The 20,009-nt window shown below is 38.2% G+C and overlaps 1 protein-coding gene across 3 annotated transcripts in view; it reads left to right on the forward strand.

The window, feature by feature from the left end:
• Positions 1-20,009, forward strand: part of impact (impact RWD domain protein) — a 65,584-nt gene that overhangs the window by 23,556 nt on the left and 22,019 nt on the right. For all 3 annotated transcript variants that reach the window (XM_056448237.1, XM_056448238.1, XM_056448236.1), the window contains 2 exons: positions 4,121-4,252; positions 7,618-7,712. In XM_056448237.1, the coding sequence (XP_056304212.1) occupies positions 4,121-4,252; positions 7,618-7,712 (227 nt within the window). The remainder of the gene's footprint in view (positions 1-4,120; positions 4,253-7,617; positions 7,713-20,009) is intronic.

Here is a 20,009-nt window from a genome sequence, read left to right on the forward strand (position 1 = left end):
CAGCAGACGGCGCTCTAGGCTAGTTTTAACAGCAGATGGTGCTCTAGGCTAGTTTTAACAGCAGATGGTGCTCTAGGCTAGTTTTTAACAGCAGACGGCGCTCTAGGCTAGTTTTAACAGCAGATGGTGCTCTAGGCTAGTTTTAACAGCAGATGGTGCTCTAGGCTAGTTTTTAACAGCAGACGGCGCTCTAGGCTAGTTTTAACAGCAGATGGTGCTCTAGGCTAGTTTTTAACAGCAGACGGCGCTCTAGGATAGTTTTAACAGCAGATGGTGCTCTAGGCTAGTTTTAACAGCAGATGGTGCTCTAGGCTAGTTTTTAACAGCAGACGGCGCTCTAGGCTAGTTTTAACAGCAGACGGCGCTCTAGGCTAGTTTTAACAGCAGATGGTGCTCTAGGCTAGTTTTAACAGCAGATGGCGCTCTAGGCTAGTTTTTAACAGCAGACGGCGCTCTAGGCTATTTTTTAACAGCAGACGAAACTGTAAGCTAGTTTCTACAATGAATTGCATAAAACAATGAAGACCTTAAAAAAAACTCTAAAGAAAAAGATAATGATGGCCGTTGGTCAAAAAAAGTTCTTTCCTTATGCTGGGGTATTTCACATTTGTGATTTCCAGACATTTATCCACAACCACTCGAGATTTTGGGATGTGGCATCGATATTTTTCGACAAGTTCATTTGGCTTGATGGTGAACGTCAACTTTCTGATCAAGCAGAAACCGCAGCCAACCGTCACATAATGTGATTAATATTCATCATCTGAGCCGCATCTGCTGCAGAGTTTGTGTGTGAGGACAGAAGATGTGAACAACAGATGAGAAGAAAAGTAAAGAGTTTCAACAAGTGAAGAAAAAAAAACCCACAACAATTTATATTCCAAGCTTCAGGTCTGATTATTGAACTTAAGTAGTGTTTAAGCTTTCAAACGGCTTCTCTCATGAATGCCAACGAGACGTTTTAAAACCCTGTCCCGCTCCTCAAGAGAGGCTGATGAGATTTATAATGTCTTCCTCCCATTTTTTTCGCTTTGTTTCGACGCCCTGGATGCCGAGTCCTGCTACCTGATAGGGAATACAAATGAAAAGCTGCCCTGCAATCTCCTCAAAGGGCTCCAGAAACATCTTTATCCACTGTGACCCTGCAGATGCCATGAAAATGAGAAAAGTCAAGGAAATTCCTCGGTGGAGATGTGTGGGAACGCTGTTTTTTTGCAGCTGAATCTTAATGCTGTACTTCAGAACAGCTGGAACGGCTGATTGCTGCTTCATTTACTTCTCAATTCAAGATTTTAAATCACACTTGGAAAATGACTGCCGGTGATTTGAGCCTAAATGTTTCGCCTTCAGCAATTCGGTGCTTTTTCGAGATTGTGAAACCGCTGCATATACTTAAAAACCAAATGTTGTGTAAAGTGGCGAGCATTTAGGTTTGAAGAACATTTAAAAATTATGAACCCTTTAACTTTCAGTCACACTTTATTTTGGTGAAAATTACATTTATGATTGTAAATCTGTAGATGTAAAACTTGAAGATGAAGTGAAAAAGTAAAAAAAGTTTAGATAAAATAAATTATATATATATAATTTATATATATATATTGCATATAGCATGGAATGTGTGTGTGTGTGTGTGTGTGTGTGTGTGTGTGTGTGTGTATATATATATATATATATACACACACACACACATTTCATGCTGCTGATACATTTTATTCTTGTAAGTATTATGTTTTTTTAGAAATATTGTCTGTTTTAATTCCTTTTTTCTGCCATTTATTTCTCATTTGCTGTATATTTTATTAATTTGATAATGTCTATATATATTACATATTGTATACATCTAAAATGCTTACATATACATATATATATATATATATATATATATATATATATATATATATATATATATACATATACACAGTTGAAGGCAGAATTATTAGCCCCTCTTTGATTTTTTTTTTTTTTTGATTCTTTTTAAAAATATTTGTTTATATATGTTTAACAGAGCAAGGAAATTTTCACAGTATGTCTGATAATATTTTTTCTTCTGGAGAGAGTCTTGTTTATTTTATTTCAGTTTATAAAGCAGTTTTTAATTTTTTAAAAGCCATTTTAAGGTCAATATTAGTAGCCCCTTTAAGCGATATATTTTTTCAATATTCTACAGAACAAACCATCGTTATACAATAACTTGCCTAATTATCCTAACCTGACTAGTTAACCTAATTAACCTAGTTAAGCCTTTAAATGTCACTTTAAGCTGTATAGAAGTGTCTTGAAGAATATCTAGACAAATATTATTTACTGTCATCATGACAAAGATAAAATAAATCAATTATTAGAGATGAGTTATTAAAACTATTATGTTTAGAAATGCGTTGAAAACAAATCTCTCCGTTAAACAGAAATTGGGGAAAAAAATAAATGGGGGGCTAATAATTCAGGGGGGCTAATAATTCTGACTTCAGCTGTATATATTATAGGCAGGCATAGATAAATTATTTAACTAGATTAATCTAACTGTAATCTTGGAATGAATCTAGATTAAAATGGCTCATTTGAATTCGGCCGAAGGTATTCAGAATACGTGTGCTACTCAAATAAAGACTAAATAAGTGTTTGAGAACGGGTTTCTCGAGCCAGATGGCGCATTAGACCAGGAGCTCGTCTCCTGTTTCCAAAATGCATCACAAACTGCTTGAGAAACTGTTCTACTATGATAATTAGTGATGAAAATAAATGATGTTCAGTAAGATGTACTTGTGTTTACTAACTGTTTATTCAGTTAGACATGAATTGTGAACTGTAGGCCTACATAAGCTCCAAACAGCCATTTTTATTTTTTATTTTAATCACCTTGATCCGACTAAAGTCATAACTGAACTAAACAGAAATGGAATTAAGACATGTGGAGTATGTAGATAATAGTGGCATTATTGAAGTAAACACCACAATCAAACTATTACCGTCATGTAGGACTTTTTGGCCACATTTTCCGACAAGATCCACACATGCAGCTCTCAGTAAAGGACCACACACACACACACACATCACGAAATGCAGAAGTTTTTTTTTTCTTTCCATTCAGCGTGCGTTATTAAATTCCATAACACTCTTACAAGTTTGTCAATGAGGCATGAATGGAATGTTGATGAGTGAAGCTGAAACTGAAGATCTGCAGTTAAAGTCATCCAAAATTACAGGAAACTCTTACATGAAAGCACTTCACGTAAACACCTTCATTATATTATTGTCTATTAAGGCACATAACTAGATCACATATGTCCATGTAAGCGTAGTTAGTAGTGTCTTCGAATTAAGTGAAGGTCATCCTGCTGATTTGATTCAGAAGGGCACTATTTTGTCAGACGGCTCACTGGTCAGGTATACATCCGCGCTAAAATATCAAGGTGAAAGTCATCATAGCTTGCGTAGAATAGACCCAGCTCACATCCCAACTTTGAGAATAGATTAACGGCAATTTTTTTAACAGCACTTTAACGACGATAACGCCCCACCACTAATATATATATGTAATGTCTAAAATGATGACAAAACAGGTAATTTTGCTCAAATTTTAAGATCAAATGGCAGAACGGCATAAAACGCAACCAGTCTACAGAGATTATCCAGTATTTCCCTGTTGCAATCAGAATTTCACAATAATTAACCCTGAAAAAGCCAAAGCAAACACTAGATTACTATGGTATAAATACAGCACTACAACATACAAAAGAGAGATCGAATTAGACTGTCACTTACTATGGTAAAATGATGCTAAAATGCTAGGTTTCACTCTTACTAATAGATTCCCAGCAGAAAATATTTACAATGTCATCAAATTTAGGTGAAAATCATCAAAAAGCTGACGGTGGCTGACAACGTTTTTTTAAAACGTCAAGAAAAAAAGTTAAGAAAGGAAAGTCATCAGTGACCTTCCTTTATTCACATCCCATCTTTGTTTTAGTCATTAAACGTTATTCCCAGAGTACACCTTTTTTAGCGTGTCCTTCACATCCTTTTAAACTCGGATTGACTGATTGAATGCAATGGTCTGTTAAATTATTAGTTTACGCTGTTCTTCCTCTGTCTGAGACTGTCTTTCTGGGTTTTTTAGATGGACCAGACACGTGTAAAACGATGACGACGGAGGAAGAAGGACACGACTATGATGAAGATGATCTTCCAGACATCAGTGTGCTGAAACTCTCCAGCCAATCAGAGCAGATCTTCTTTACTTCTTCAGATGGTATATTACGCTCTAAGTAACTTTTTCTAACAGAAAGTAACTAAATTTGATACTTAGTTACCTTTTAAGCATAGTAATGTGACAGTATGTGTTGTTATTCTTGCATTTTTCACCAAAATTGTAATATATAACCTTTTTAACCAAACATTCATTCCCACAAAGCTATTAAAGGGGGCCTATTATGCAAAAATCACCTTTATACGGGGTTTAAACACCGTTTTGTGGCAGCATTGTGTGAATATAACCAGCTTCAAATGGTAAACATTAATTAATTCTATTTTTTATAGTCGCACTTGATAAAAACAGTCTGCAGAAACACTTCGATTGACATTCTCCTATTGTACGTGTCATCAGAGGAGGAAAGCCCCGCCCACTAGTGACCATCTCTCCATCCTTAGCATAAACATCCCTGAATGAGAGGCAGCTGTCCGCCATTAGAGTTTTGAATCTGCCACTATGCTAATACACAGGCATTTGTAGCTCCGCCCTCTTTTGACATGAGCACAATCTCATTTGAATTTAAAGCGCCGGTCACCAAAGCACCACAATAAGGATCAAAGCCTAAATGTCTAGGAGTTGGTTGGGATTGATGGTTGGCTCCGTTTTAATCTAATTACTTTAGGAAACACATGTCATTTACTCCTCTGGACTCTTTAAAGCCTGATGGCTGTCTTTTGGAGGCAAGGGGCCGCTGCTTTGGGCTGGATTTTTTGTTTCGTTTTGCTATATCCAATTATTTTGTACATCCAACATTGCTTCACTACATTACAAATTCATGCGCACAGCTACATCTGAAACGCTACTGATTCCTGACTACTACATTAACATATTTTTGCTTTACGTTGTTTAAAATCATTACTTTAATAGATTATGTTGTATAATTTGGGCTTTCCTGGGTGTCCCTCTTTTTTGTTACGTCCTTGTGAGCCACAGGGCGTAACAAATGGCATTGCTTGGTGTGATTGAATCACCAATCTTTCGGTTTATCCCGGACGAGCCCCCATTTGTTATGCCCCGTGGCTCACAAGGATCTCGTTTTGATGTTAATGAATTTAGAGTATTCTATTTAAGGATATTAATTTGCATAAAACACGCCCAAAGCATGTCCTTATAAGGGCTTTCTGCACAATTTTTGCTTTATATGCTTTCATTGGTCGCTAGTAAATATCAGTAAGTAAATAACGCTCTCTAAAGTCATGCTTATTCAATGCCGTTGTATTTACTATCAGTATTATTTGTGTTGTAGCTGAATTTGAGTAAATAGATGTAAGATCATGTATCGAAAAAAAGACATTTTAGTGTAGCTTCAGTTGTTCTCGATTGTCTTAAATGTTGAAAACTGTAAACATATTTTAAGTTATTAACAGTTATAAACCTTTTAATGTAAATTTCCTCATTGTTATGCTGCGCTAACACCAGACGCAGAAGAATCGTCAAGCGCGAGTGATTTACATGTTACGTCAATGCAAATACGCGAATAGACCCTGCGGCGTGATACGCGCGAATGAGGCTGCGCGAATGTTGCGATTCGTGCAAATGGAGCGGCGCGAGTTGAGCGTTTTGCGCGATTGCTCGAGTTGGAAAATCATGAGCTTTCTCTTGTAAGGGAGTGATTATAACGTAGTGCCTGTTGTTGGTGTCCTGGATAAATAATCCTCCTGCCGACACCGACAACAGTTCATCAAACTGGGCTCGGCTCAGTCAGAAGCACCGCTGAAAGCTTCCATCATCCAGGTATAGTTTCTGGAGGAGTTGATGAACTCACAGAGCTGGGTGCACCTCAGAATGGATCTAGTGGACTCAGACACGGCTCCAAATTAATTATACTGTTTTTAGTCTTCCTAAAGCACATAAACACAGCTATTCTCTTCATAAAATCTATGTTAGCCATTTAGCAATGTAGCTATAGTCGCGATGCAATGTAGAATGTAGAATTCGCTAATGTTGTGAAGTAAATTTGACACGCGAATGAAGCGGCTTTGACATGCAAAGTGAGTAAACTCAAAATGTTCACGCGTCTATTTACACACAAATAGCTTCTGGTGTGAACACCGCATTAGAGGTATCGTCAAATATATTGTAATATATGTAAATATTGCTATATGTTTTACTGGAATGTAGTATTTAATTGGTTGTAAATTTTGCACGTTGCATTTTTAAAAAAAGTCAAAAGTGGATCAAAACTTTTATCAGGAATTTCAAAATAAATGAAATCAACACACAAATATATGAATAGTCTGTTCCCTGTGGTCTATATATATATATACACTCACCGGCCACTTTTTTAGGTACACCCAGGGCTTAATTTGTGCACCTCATTTTACCAATCCCCCTCCTCAACCTCCCTCCTCCCTTTGCTTTCACTTTCTTCCACGACTCCCCAAACCTCTTCACTTTCGTCCGCGACAGCCATTCGCACTACACCCCCCCTGGTTTGAATATTTCAGAAACTGCTGATCTACTGGGATTTTCAAGCACAACCATCTCTAGGGTTTACAGAGGATGGTCTGAAAAAGAGGAAATATCCAGTGAGCGGCAGTTCTGTGGGCGCAAATGCCTTGTTGATGTCAGAGGAGAATGGCCAGACTGGTTCCAGCTGATAGAAAGGCAACAGTAACTCAAATAAGCACTCGTTACAACCGAGGTCTGCAGAAGAGCATCTCTGAACACACAACACGTCCAACCTTGAGGCAGATGGGCTACAGCAGCAGAAGACCACACCGGGTGCCACTCCTGTCAGCTAAGAACAGGAAACTGAGGCTACAATTCACACAGGCTCACCAAAACTGGACAAGAGAAGATTGGAGAAACGTTGCCTGGTCTGATGAGTCTCCGTTTCTGCAGCGATATTTGGTCAGAATTTGGCGTCAACAACATGAAAGCATGGATCCTACCTTGTATCAACGGTTCAGGCTGCTGGTGGTGGTGTAATGGTGTGGGGGATATTTTCTTGGCACACTTTGGGCCCATTAGTACCAATTGAGCATCGTGCTAACATCACAGCCTACCTGATTATTGTTGCTGACCATGTCCATGACTGTATATGTTTATTAATTAAGTTTACAGTAAAGGTTTCATGTTGTGATATTGTTATCAGGGTTTGAGATTACTTGTATATTGTGATTTGTGTGTTTTTTTTTTTTGTTATAACGCCCAGCCCTACCAATTATTTCCCTTGTGTAAAAAAAAAAGAGTTTTACAGAAAAAAGTTGAGCTTTGAGAAAGTCAATAGGCTGTATTTTGACTTCAAAGTACCTCTGACAAGCATCTCTTGTGCAAAGCAATCCCGGTTAATTAGTAATTAGCGTCTCTCCAATCCTTCAAAGTCCTGATTTGTGTGCTTTTGTTGTTTGTTTGTGTTGTAGATGAAGAGTTGCCACTGATTAAACACGGCGAGAGCATCACGGATAGACGGAGCACGTTCCAGCCTCATTTATCGGCGGTGGAGAATCCTAAACAGGTGTGACTCATTACACATTAGCAGCACTCCACGCCAAAGAAACTTCTGCTCCTGCCAAAGATACGCTCGGCGTTTAAAAGCAGCCTGCGCTGGTGTTATCCTCATGTGAAAGAGGATGTCAGCACTTGATGCGGTGTTTGAAATGCCAATCATTGGGTCTCCAGTGTCCTCGCTCGCAGCTCTGATTCCCGTCTTCTTTACTACAAGACATTCTCTTCTTATTTTACAACTTAGAGTGGAATATTCTGTACTTTTGTAAAAATCTTCATATTAGAATATTCTTATCTTTTTTTACAACTGTTCTTGACCATCATGAAACGGATATCAAGAATGTCCCTTTTTTTCTATTGGGATGTTTATCCAATTGAATCTGTACTGAAATGAGAAGAAAATGTAAGGCGGAGTATGATTTCATCCTTTGGAAGCCAATTGGATTGTTGGAAGATGATGGTTGCTAACAAATGAAGGAAGATTGAATGAAGGCAGAGCTTAAAATGAGACACCCCTGATAGCCCCGCCCTAAAGGACTGATAGCTCTACTCTAAATGACTGACAGCTCCGCCCCCTAAAGCACTGATAGTCCCGCCCAAATTACTGATAGCTCCAGCCCAAAGGACTGATAGTCCCACCCTAAAAGACTGATTGCCCTGCCCAAATTACTAATAGCTCGACCCTAAAAGACTGATAGCCTAAAGAACTGCTAGCCCCTCAAAAAAACACTGATAGCGTCACCCTAAAGAACTGATAGCTCTGCCCCAAATCACTGATAGGTCCACCCGAAGGACTGATAGTGCCGCCATAAAGGACTAATAGCTCCGGCCTAAGGAACTGACAGAACCGCCTACTCATAGCCCCGCCCAAATTACTGATACTTCCTCCCAAATGACTTATATCGCCACCTTAAAGGATTGATAGCCCCGCCCTAAAGGACTGATAGCCCCACCCTAAAGAACTGATAGCCCCGCCCTAAAGGAATGATAGCTCTGCCCTAATAGACTGTTGGGTCCGCCCTAAATGAATGATAGCCCCACCCTAAATGACTGATAGCCCCACCCAAAACACTGATAGTCCTACCTAAAGCCATGATAGCCCCATCTTAAATGACTGATAGGCCAAACCCTACAAGACTGATAGCTCCGCCCTCAATGAATGTTTGCCCCACGCTAAAGGACTGATAGCCCCACCTTAAATGAATGATAGCCTTACCCTAAAGGACTGATAGCTCCACCCTAGCATTGATAGCCCCTCCCTAAAGGATTGCTACCTCTGCCCTAAAGGACTAATAGCTCCGCCTTAAAGAACTGATAATCCTACCCTAATGCACGGATAGCCCTGCCCTAAATGACTGATAGCCACGTCCCAAAGGACTGATAGCCCTACCCTAATGCACCAAGAGTCCCACCCTAAAGCCCTGACAGCCCCGCCCTAAAGCACTAATAGTCCTGCCCCAAAACACTGATAGCCCCGCCCTAAAGCACTGATAGCTCCGCCCCAAATTACTGATAGCTTTGCACTAAATGACTGATAGCCTGCCTTAAAGGCATTCCATGTGACCAGAACCACTAGGCTACATTACGCCTGCATATAAACAAACTCAGGCACAGATCTAGCTATACTTTACACTCTTTGTATGAAACAAATATGTTTTAGAAATATTTAAGAATTTGACTTTTCTTCAGTCATTTCCCGAGTAGATTTCCGTGAGTCTGTCTCCTAATAATCCTCTTCCCTCATGTGAGTGCTCATGACAGACACTTGTCGTGATGACGAAGCGTTGTGTTTCTGCGTCTCCGCTGGATGGATGTGCATGACTCACACACACCTGCCTAATGCTGCGTTATTACAGGCTGAATATAAAGCCTGCTCATCCTCAACCCCCTGCCAACTCCATTGTCTCCTACATCCTCGCGCATCTGAGATCCTGAGACAGCCGTTTCTCCGTTATTGACTACACAGGTGTGGACATTGTGTATCCGCCGCCGCCATGCACTGATATCCAGCGTGTTACGCAACAGAAGAGCAGGCATTCAGAGTGACACCCTGGCCTTAAGTAAGAGGATGACATTTCCGCCACTTGTTCATACATAAACCAATTTCCTTTGCGTGTGATTGACGGGTTGAAGCCAAACGCTGACTATTTACATTTGCTTGACCTCAGGGGTGTTGTATTGGTTCTGCCAGCTTTATATGAGAGCAGACGCACTTGTGATGCACAACAATAGGTTTATGAACCATTTTCAGCTGCAAGATTTTGAACTACAGTGGTTTTTAATCAATCGCTCTGCAGTTATTAGCGTGTTCTGGGTGGATTTTAACAAGTCGCCATGTTTTCCTACGGTTTCTAGCAGTGGTGGAAAGAGTACTGATAAATTATACTGTAATAAAAATGTCCTTACTTGCCAAAAAATAGCAAAGTATCTGTTGTAAACACTACTCAAAGTCCGAGTAAAAACTAGTGTTGTCAGAAGTATCGAGTTCGGTACCAATCGATACTGTTTTAATCTAATTAAACCTCTTTAACATTATTAACGGGCTACTGAGTGACTGACGATGTTGGTTTGCACTTTTCAATTTCAAAACATTTGCTAGTTATTTTATTTACTAGATCTGAAGTGACCTGTTTGCTGCTGCTTTCAGGAGTATGACAATAAATGTCACTTAAAATTGTATTTAAACTCGCATTGAGAGCACTGAATAAAGCCCATAATCAGTACCTGAGGTGATTATTGTAATAGTAGTTTATGCTGCTGTTTTGCTGCGATGTCACGGAAATAGAGAGCAATTCTAAAATAGCAATTTTGCACACTGCCATCATGGATGGTTAAGACAAAGCCTCCTTTTAACATGGAAAAAAAACTTTTATCGTGTGTTGCGGTGCCGCGTCGCATGTAGCTAGGAGATGGTGTTAAATGATCAGTAAATGCACTACAGAATGTTACGTTTTCAAATAAACTGTGTGTATTCTATCAGTGCTGCAGGAGCTTGATTTTTGGCGCCCCCTGCTGGACATTTGTAGCTTGTTAGTCACGCATCAACGTTTGGAATGTTTATCAGCCAATCAGAATCGAGTGTTTTTGTTGCTATGCAGTTGCTAGGGGGTTTATGTTGTCATGTTTTTTGAATGGCAACTAAATTCAAAAATCGGCATGTTTTCCTAAGGTTTCTAGCAGTGGTGGAAAGAGTACTGATAAATTATACTCAGATAAAATGCCATTACTTACCAAACAATGTGAAAGTATCTGTTGTAAACACTACTCAAAGTAGGAGTAAAAAGTAGTGTTGTCAGAAGTATCGAGTTCGGAACCAATCAATACTGGTTTAATCTAAATAAACCTCTTTAACATTATTAACGGGCTACTGAGTGACTGACGATGTTGGTTTGACTTTCAATGTCAAAACGTTTGCTAGTTATTTTATTTACTAGATCTGAAGTGACCTGTTTGCTGCTGCTTTCAGGAGTATGACAATAATTGTCACGTAAAATTGTATTTAAACTCACATTGAGAGCACTGAATACAGCCCATAATCAGTACCTGAGGTGATTATTGTAATAGTAGTTTATGCTGCTGTTTTGCTGCGACGTCACGGTAATAGAGAGCAATTCTAAAATAGAAATTTTGCACACTGCCATCATGGATGGTTAGGACAAAGCCTCCTTTTAACATGGAAAAAAAAAAAACTTTTATTGTGTGTTGCCGTGCCGCGTCGCATGTAGCTTTAACGGTGTTAAATGATCAGTAAATGCACTACAGAATGTTACGTTTTCAAATAAACTGCACAAAGGGGCACCACTGGCCAGCACGGGCCCTATGACAACAGTTTTGAAGAGTGTGGGGTGGGTGAGAGTTTATGTATGTGTGTGTGTGTGGGGGGGGGGGGGGGGGGGGTTTATTGCTGCGTATCATGGACGAAAGTGGATGGGGGTTGTATATCACATATACCCCTGTATACCCCTGATAGTAACTCTGGGGGCCCCAAAAATGTTGTGGGCTCTTAGAATCACTCAACGCCACCCCCCCCCCCCCAGTCCCTCCCAGCAGCGCCCGTGATTGCATGTATTATATCAATGCTGCAGGAGCTTGGTTTTTGTCGCCCCCTACTGAACACTTGTAACTTGTTAGTCATGGGTCAACTTTAGAATGTTTATCAGCCAATCAGAATAAAGCATTTTGGTTGCTATGCAGTTGCTAGGGTGTTTGTGGGTGGTTATGTTGTCATGTTTTTTGAAACTAAAATCGAAATTTCTATATACTTTTATTATCAACTTTCGCATAAGGGCAAAATAATAAGAGAGTTTTTAACTTGAAATAAGATGATAGACTCCCTGTTTAAGATGCAGATCACATACATACCTAGCTGTAACATGCATAAGGCATAATTATATATCACTATCCAGTTAATGCCACGTCGTATTTTGTTGGCATTGTAAGTGTGGCAATTGCAGGTGCGTTTAAAGCATTCGCAGTTACCAACCTGAGATGATTCTGAGTATAATAGAGCTAAATGCAAATGAGGAGCTTTTAACGAACTCCCCAGACAAGTGAGGAATTAAATTACAGTTCCCTTTGTTAAATCAGAGGCTGGATGATGTTTCCGACAGACCGAGCGCTTGATTAAAGTCATCTGATTGAAGATGTGTTTACTTTCTATCATTCCTTCTGATAGAAGGCCGTTAATCTGTCTTAATCTCGTTTTTAATTTCCTTTTTTGTCTTTTGATTAGGTGTTCTCTGGAAGCTTTAAAGGGATAGTTCACGCAAAAATGAAAACTCTTGCCATCGTTTAGTCCATTTGTTCACCTGATTGACTGATTGGTCCAAGGCATTGATTTCTATAGTAGTTTGTGTTCTGCAAGTCAGTAGCTGTGTTCCCATCTAAAGATGCTAATTAGATTTAAATTCAAAACTGTAATATTGCATAAAACATTTGCAAATAAAGCAACGTTTCCATCCAATGAGTGATAGAGAACTAAATAGCCACTTCCTGATAAACTGGAGCGAATATCAGACAGAGAAATGTAGTCTAGTGCATTGGCAGAAGCCACCGTCATCTTTTTTTCTCTAATAAATGAGTTGCGCCTCAAAAGATGTAGATGAAACACAATGAACACAATACAGTGGCTTTTGGAGGTGTGAGATGCTCTTTGGGAGCGCAGACAGATGCTCCAGACAGTTCTGGAGGGAATGATAATAGAATAATAATAACACAGAAGCACTGTGATGACGGACTGATGGCTGAGGGGTTTTAGAAATGAGCAAAACAACATTTCAGATGTCTCATGTTGTGTTCACACCAGACGCGGCACGCGCGGATAAATCGCACTATTCATGCGTAAATAAGTTTACTCTCTTCATTCGTGCGTCAAATTCACTTCACAACAGAAGCGGATTCGCGTGATGAGCAGGGCTTCTGTCTACCCGGTGACTCTAAGGTTATTGCTAAATGGCTAACATGGATTTTATTGAGAGAATAGCTGTGTTTATGTGCTTTATTAAGGCTGAAAAACAGCGTTGATTCATTTGGAGCATTGTCTGAGTCCACTAGATCCTTTCAGATGTGCAGCCAGCTCTGTGAGTTCATCAACTCCAAACTAAACCTGGATGATGGAAGCTTTCAGCAGTGCTTCTGACTGAGCCGAGCTAAATTTTATGAACTGTTGTCCGTTGTCAGCTGGAGGAATTTCCCCCGGGACACCAACAACAGCTACGTCATAATCATGCCCCCAGAACAAGCTGCTGATTGGTTAACACGGCGTGAATGTCCGCTAAAGTTCAGATTTTCGAACTCAAGCGATTCGCAATACGTCATTCACACCGCCTCATTCGCACGTATCACGCCACAGGATGTCTATTCGCGTCTTTGCATTAACTTTACATGTAAATCACTCGCGCTTGAGGCTTCTTCCGGTGTGAACGCAGCATTACAATGTGCTGAAAACACTGCAAAGTCCATTAACGCGTCCCAACACACACATTTATATCATCACATGACCTGTTCAAACTAAATCACATGACTTTACTGATGCATATTCTGTAATCTGTAAGAAATGCTTTGTATTTAGGTGACGTTGCAGCAGAACAACAGCATAAATTACTATGACAAAGATCACCTCAGGTACTGATTATGTGCTATTGTGGTTTCTGCGCATTTTTGCTTATCGGATAAAATGTTTATTCTACTCTGTTGTGCGCATACCATTTTTTATGCACATTTTCAAAATTTATTCCCAACTTGGAGTTTCCTTTAAGCAATTTTTGATGCAAAATTCCAAAATGTGCAGAAAAATAGGTGAATAGACAACATTGGCTCATTCTGAAAACGTAGCCCTATATACATTTCTGGAGATCTCGAATTATGTAGCTAGAAGTACATATGGCTGCATTTCGTCTTTAAAACGAATGCTACGGGGTGGTATGACGTAGTTCATTTTCGCGATATCAGCTGGTCGTTTATCTCCGTATGGACAGCATTTCCACTGTTACCTGTTTGTCCAGTGGCTCGCACTGTATGCCGGCCGACTTGAGATGCAGAGAGGAGTTCACTGCAACGACGGGGTTCCAGTCCGGTGAGGAACGGTTTCAGAAAGCGGGTACGACATAAACAAAATAAACAAGTAAATAACAGGGTGAGAATGTGGTAAAATCTGAAAATGTGGTAAAAATCAGGGGGCTTTTCTTTTTCTGGATTGCTTTTGAAAACACTGTCGGTTGGGTTTAGGGAAGTGGGTGGGCGGGTCAATCGGTGCTTTTGAAAACACTATCCGTTGGGTTTAGGGAAGGGCGTGGGTGGGGATATCGGTCGGTTGGTCAGTCAGTTGACGTCGGTCTCTGGTGGATTTACGCGAGAAGAGCAGGTACGAATGCACTCACGAGAGAAATTTGAGATCTCAAAAAGTGTACACAGCGCCCTCTGGTGGATTCGCGAACACAAAAACCGCATTAAAAATGTAGCTCCTGGGACGTATTTGGTGATCTCCAGAAATGTACGTAGGGGTATGAGAATGAGAATCAGAATGAGCCTGGGTTGTGGATAGAAGAATAGCTAATGGCTGCTTCACCACACTGTTTTTGTAAGTAGCACAAGCTCCTTATATTTCAGTAGATTCTGACTGGCTGTCAGTGTTTTCAGCTAATAAATGATTGAAAAAAATCACTCTGAATGTGATCCCAGTGATATTGTTTCTCTGCATCTTCATCGTTATAGTTGTGGTGTGAACTGTTGTTTTTCATTCATTGCGATTTTTAGAGCTATATCTTCATAGCCTTTGCTGTTCTGTTAAGCTTGCCGTATATTGTCTGTTAGTTGGAGTCAAGTCTGTGACGTCTTTGTATTTATTACATTTTTTCTACTATCAGTCATTGATTAAATATTCCTCTTTTATTTGTTTAACTTCAAAACTAAAGTTTTTTAAGACGTTAGCATCAGTATGTTAACCTTAACAATATCCATAATCCAGTGTGCTGCAAAACAGCAACAAAACTCACATTTAGAAGATATAAGCATCAACATTTTTAGTTTGTCACTTCCACTTAAATGGATTGACGGTTTATTTGAAGTCACCCTATACTTCAGTTTCTCGTCAAATCTTCTAACCAATCAAATGCTTTCTAGTATCTGACAAGCCCCGCCCCCTTTAAGACACTATTGCAATATGAGCTCAACCACTCTCACTGGCAGAGCTGAGGTAAAAACTAAACACTCACTGGCCACTTTATTAGGTACACCTTACTAGTAGCGGGTTGGAACCCCTTTTGCCTTCAAAACTGCCTTAATCCTTCATGGCAGAGATTCAACAAGGTACTGGAAATATTCCTCAGAGGTTTTGCTCTGACATGATAGCATCACACAGTTGCTGTAGATTTGTCGGCTGCACATCCACAATGCGAATCTCACGTTCCACCACATCCCAAAGCTGCTCTATTGGATTGAGATATGGTGACTGAGGAGCCCATTTGAGTACAGTGAACTCATTGTCATGTTCAAGAAACCAGTCTGAGATGATTCATGCTTTATAACATGGCATGTTATCCTGCTGGAAGTAGCCATCAGAAGATGGAGACACTGTGGTCATAAAGGGATGGACATGTCGTTGATACAAGGCATGATGGATCCATGCTTTCATGTTGTTGATGGCAAATTCTGACCAATCCGAATGGATGCTGCAGCAGAAATTGAGACTCATCAGACCATGTGTATATATATATATATATATATATATATATATATATATATATATATATATATACACACACACGTTTAAAACCACTGTAGATTGATTACATGAGAACTTTCAGTTTTAGATGCACTGTTCCTTTAAAAAATGTTTGCAATACTGATTTTCATCACAATATTTTCACTTGGCAGAACCTGTAAAAGTCTTTTTTTTCTATACGACTCTTGTATGGATTCTTGCTTGACAATCAGCAATGATATAACCCGCAGTGCCATATACAGATGCCCTGAAGCGCACCGAACAACCTTATCAGTCTGAAATTAGCCAGACAAGGTTGATATAAAATCAATGGATATGTTTAGTTGAGCAGAACAGCTGAGAGGCTCTGTCTGAGTGCATTAGACGCACTCGTTCCATACAAAACAAGGCCACGAAAAGCATATCTCTTATTCACTTTGTAGTTGTATTGGGATTTTCAGAGGCCATTTTGAGGCTTTTTGATCTTCCCCGGCCCGATATTGTGTTATCAGCGGCAACTTCAAAGTTTTGGGCCGTGCTCTAATTTTCATAAAAGGTTAGTGTTGACAGAAGGTTGTAAATGAGTTTGTCTGCGAACAAGCGAATGCGTTCGGGAGCATCTTGGCTATATAGCTAGAGATCTGAAAACATTTAATTAGATTTCCGTTCCGCACAAAGACCGTCGCACAATAAGGCCCTCACGGAGGAAAAAAAAAAAACCTCGGAGGAAATATCAGCGGGGTTTTTACTTTTTAAAAGGGACGCTGCGTTGTGTGTTTTCTGCCGTTTGCTTTAGATCAGCGCTGATAAAAAGCCCACATCTGCACACGGCATTGAAAAGATCTCTCATTAGCCTCGACCCCGACACAAATGTGCAACCAGAGAAAGCATTAGCCGGAGAGAAAACACACGAATCGACCTCCAATGGATCATTTTGGGGGACTGAGGCGTCTTGAATATTCATTAGCATTGTGTTTTTGTCCAATTTTGTGAATGAAATTGCAGTCGATATGATGTGAGAGCAGTGTTGGGTGTAATTAGTTACAATGTACTTTAGTTACATTACTTTGCTGCTAATAAAAGTATAGTGATAACTTTTCCTTTTTAGGTAATTTCATTACGGTTATTTATAGTATAATTATCTTAAATACTGCATTCGTTTAATCAAAGGTGCTGTATGTAAGTTTTAAACTCTTCTAAAGCATAAAAAAAACCACAATATGTTTGCAGATATTTAAGAAACATGCTAAATGAACACTCTTGTTTATCTGAAAAACAATGCTTAAGTCAGATATTCTGATTTGAACATGTGTGTTACGTCTTTGTTTTGGTCATGCCCAATGCCAGTTTAGCCAATTATATTTCAGCACCTTAGGTTGCCTTACCTCATTCAGTCATGAAGGCTCTCAAAATATGGCCCGTGACTGAAATGCGACCTCTGGTGGACAGTAGCAGACTCCGAAACACAGATTCAGAGTTCCATTAATTTCCATTAATTAGCAAATATTATCAATATTAAGAATGTAAACATTAGGTGAGCAGGTTATATTGTAACCCTGAGTCCTAACAACACGCTACGTGATGAGATGGGCAAAATGGTAAGGTTTATAATCTAATGATTACTTATTAAACCTTTTTAACATTATTAAATGTAGATGCTGAATCACTGATGTGTGTTGGTTTTGAGTCACAGTTCTAAAGTTCAATTTCAAACGGTTTATTTTGTTTTCAATATCTGAGGTGAACTATCTGCTGCTGCTTTCAGTAGTATGGCAATAAATGAACCAAGAGTGCAATACCTAGTTCAACCACTAGGCGTCGAACTTTCATCCTGCACCAATAAACCAAATAAAAGCCAAAACAAGAGTTCACAGGTAAATCAATATCCAATGCATGATTTTAGTGGAGTGTGACGTCTTAAATATTCATTAGCATTGTGTTTTGTTTTTGTTTTGTTTTTTAATATTGTGAATGAAATTGCAGTCGATATTATGTGAGAGCAGTGTTGAGTGTAATTAGTTACAAAGTACTGTAGTTACATTACTTATCTGCAGAAAAGGTAAAGTAGGGGATTACTTTTTACTTTCAGGTTATTTAATTACAGTTACTTATAATATACTGCACATAAAGTCAGTGTTTCTGGATATACCAATTCAGGGAAGCAGAGCGAATGTATTTATATATATATATATATATAGTTATTCCGATATTTCGCATAATAATTCAGTTTTTCAACTAAATGTTAGATTTGTCCAACAATTGAAATTGCAATAAGAAAGAAATGAAATAAGAAATATGAGGTTATTAAATGTAAACATTTTGGATTGATACATGTAGTGGTAATTAAAAAATGTCATTAAATTAAATTGATAAATCAGGGACTAAGCCGAAGGAAAATGAATAAAATTTCATTAAAGTCCTGTTTGACTGAAATGTAAAAGTTAATAGAATAACTGTTGTCTATGAACTAAGATTTATATGGATTTTAAGAAGTATTAAGTAGTTAACTTACTTGTTAAGTAATTAAGCTACTTTTTAGATGGAGTATTTATAAAAGTAATTTAAATAAACATACATTTACTATTTACTAATAAACAGTAAATTTTTCTACTTTTTAAAATAAAAAATAATAAATTAAAATAAAAGGGTCCTGTTTGAATCAAATTTAAAGAGTTAAAAATCTTTGTATTTATTAAATTTTTTCTACTATCATTCATTGAAATATTTAATATCTATTCCCTATGCACTGAGATTTCTATGGATTTAAGCAACATTGAGTCAAGTAATTAGTAATTAAGTTACCTTTTATACAGGTTAATTATAAAAGTAATTTAAATACAACTTTAAATATGTAGTTAAGTTACCTTTTAATTATAAAAGTAATTTAAATACAACTTTAAATATGTAGTTAAGTTACCTTTTAATTATAAAAGTAATTTAAATACAACTTTGAATATGTAATTAGTAATTAAGCTACCTTTTAATTATAAAGTAATTTAAATACAACTTTAAATATGTAATTAGTAATTAAGTTACCTTTTAATTATAAAGTAATTTAAATACAACTTTGAATATGTAATTAGTAATTAAGCTACCTTTTATACAGGGTAGTTATAAAAGTAATTTAAATACAACTTTAAATATGTAATTAGTAATTAAGTTACCTTTTAATTATAAAGTAATTTAAATACAACTTTAAATATGTAATTAGTAATTAAGCTACCTTTTAGACAAAGTAATTCTAAAAGTAATTCAAATAAACCTTAACGATATCTTTAGTAATTAAGTTATCTTTCAGACTGAGTAATTATAAAGTAATTTAAATACAACTTTAACGGTGTAATTAGTAACTACGTTACCTTTTAGACAGAGTAACTATAAAAGTCATTTAAATATAGCTTTAACTATGTAATTAGTAATTAACTACTTTTTTTAGATAACTTACCCAACAGAGTGTGAGAGACGCTACTTTTCCGTCTGGCTTCAGTAATAAACCTGCAGCACAGAGAAGCACTCTGGGCCTATTTTTGACTCTTTCTTTGTAAATAATGGAGGGACACTCAGCACAAATAGGCTGAGACCTGTTTTGATGGACGGCAAAACCGCAGCCGGAGTCTTTCCTGAGGGTCTTACGGCAATATTTGAAGTCCTTGGTGTTGTGTACAAAACAGATTTACACTCAATATCGGGTCACTCTCACCCTGCTGCTTCGTCTAGCGAAAGCCAGATATTGGCGGAAAATCCTTGAAAAGTCCAAAGTGAGTGGAATTTGTGTTTTTCCGAACATCAGGGAACGTGTCTTCACTTCTTTAAGTCTTCAAACCAGTCCACTCTTCTACTAAGACCATGTCCACATGTACAAGGGTGCTTTTATAAACTAAGTTTAAAAAAATAAAAGATCATCCACACGAAAATGCAAAAACACACTGTCAAGGGCATGCCCAATCAACAGGTTGTAATCTAAAAGTCTTTTCCAGGGTTAATATCAAACACGGTATTTACAGGGTGTCCGTGAATCCTAAAGTCCTAAATTTTAGAGTATAAAAATAAGACCTTAATTAATCTTAAAATGCCAAAATCGCCCATGTAAAGACGATTTTTATTTTT

This window comes from Danio aesculapii, chromosome 22 (genome assembly GCF_903798145.1).
Source record: "Danio aesculapii chromosome 22, fDanAes4.1, whole genome shotgun sequence".
Taxonomy (NCBI): Eukaryota; Metazoa; Chordata; class Actinopteri; order Cypriniformes; family Danionidae; genus Danio; species Danio aesculapii.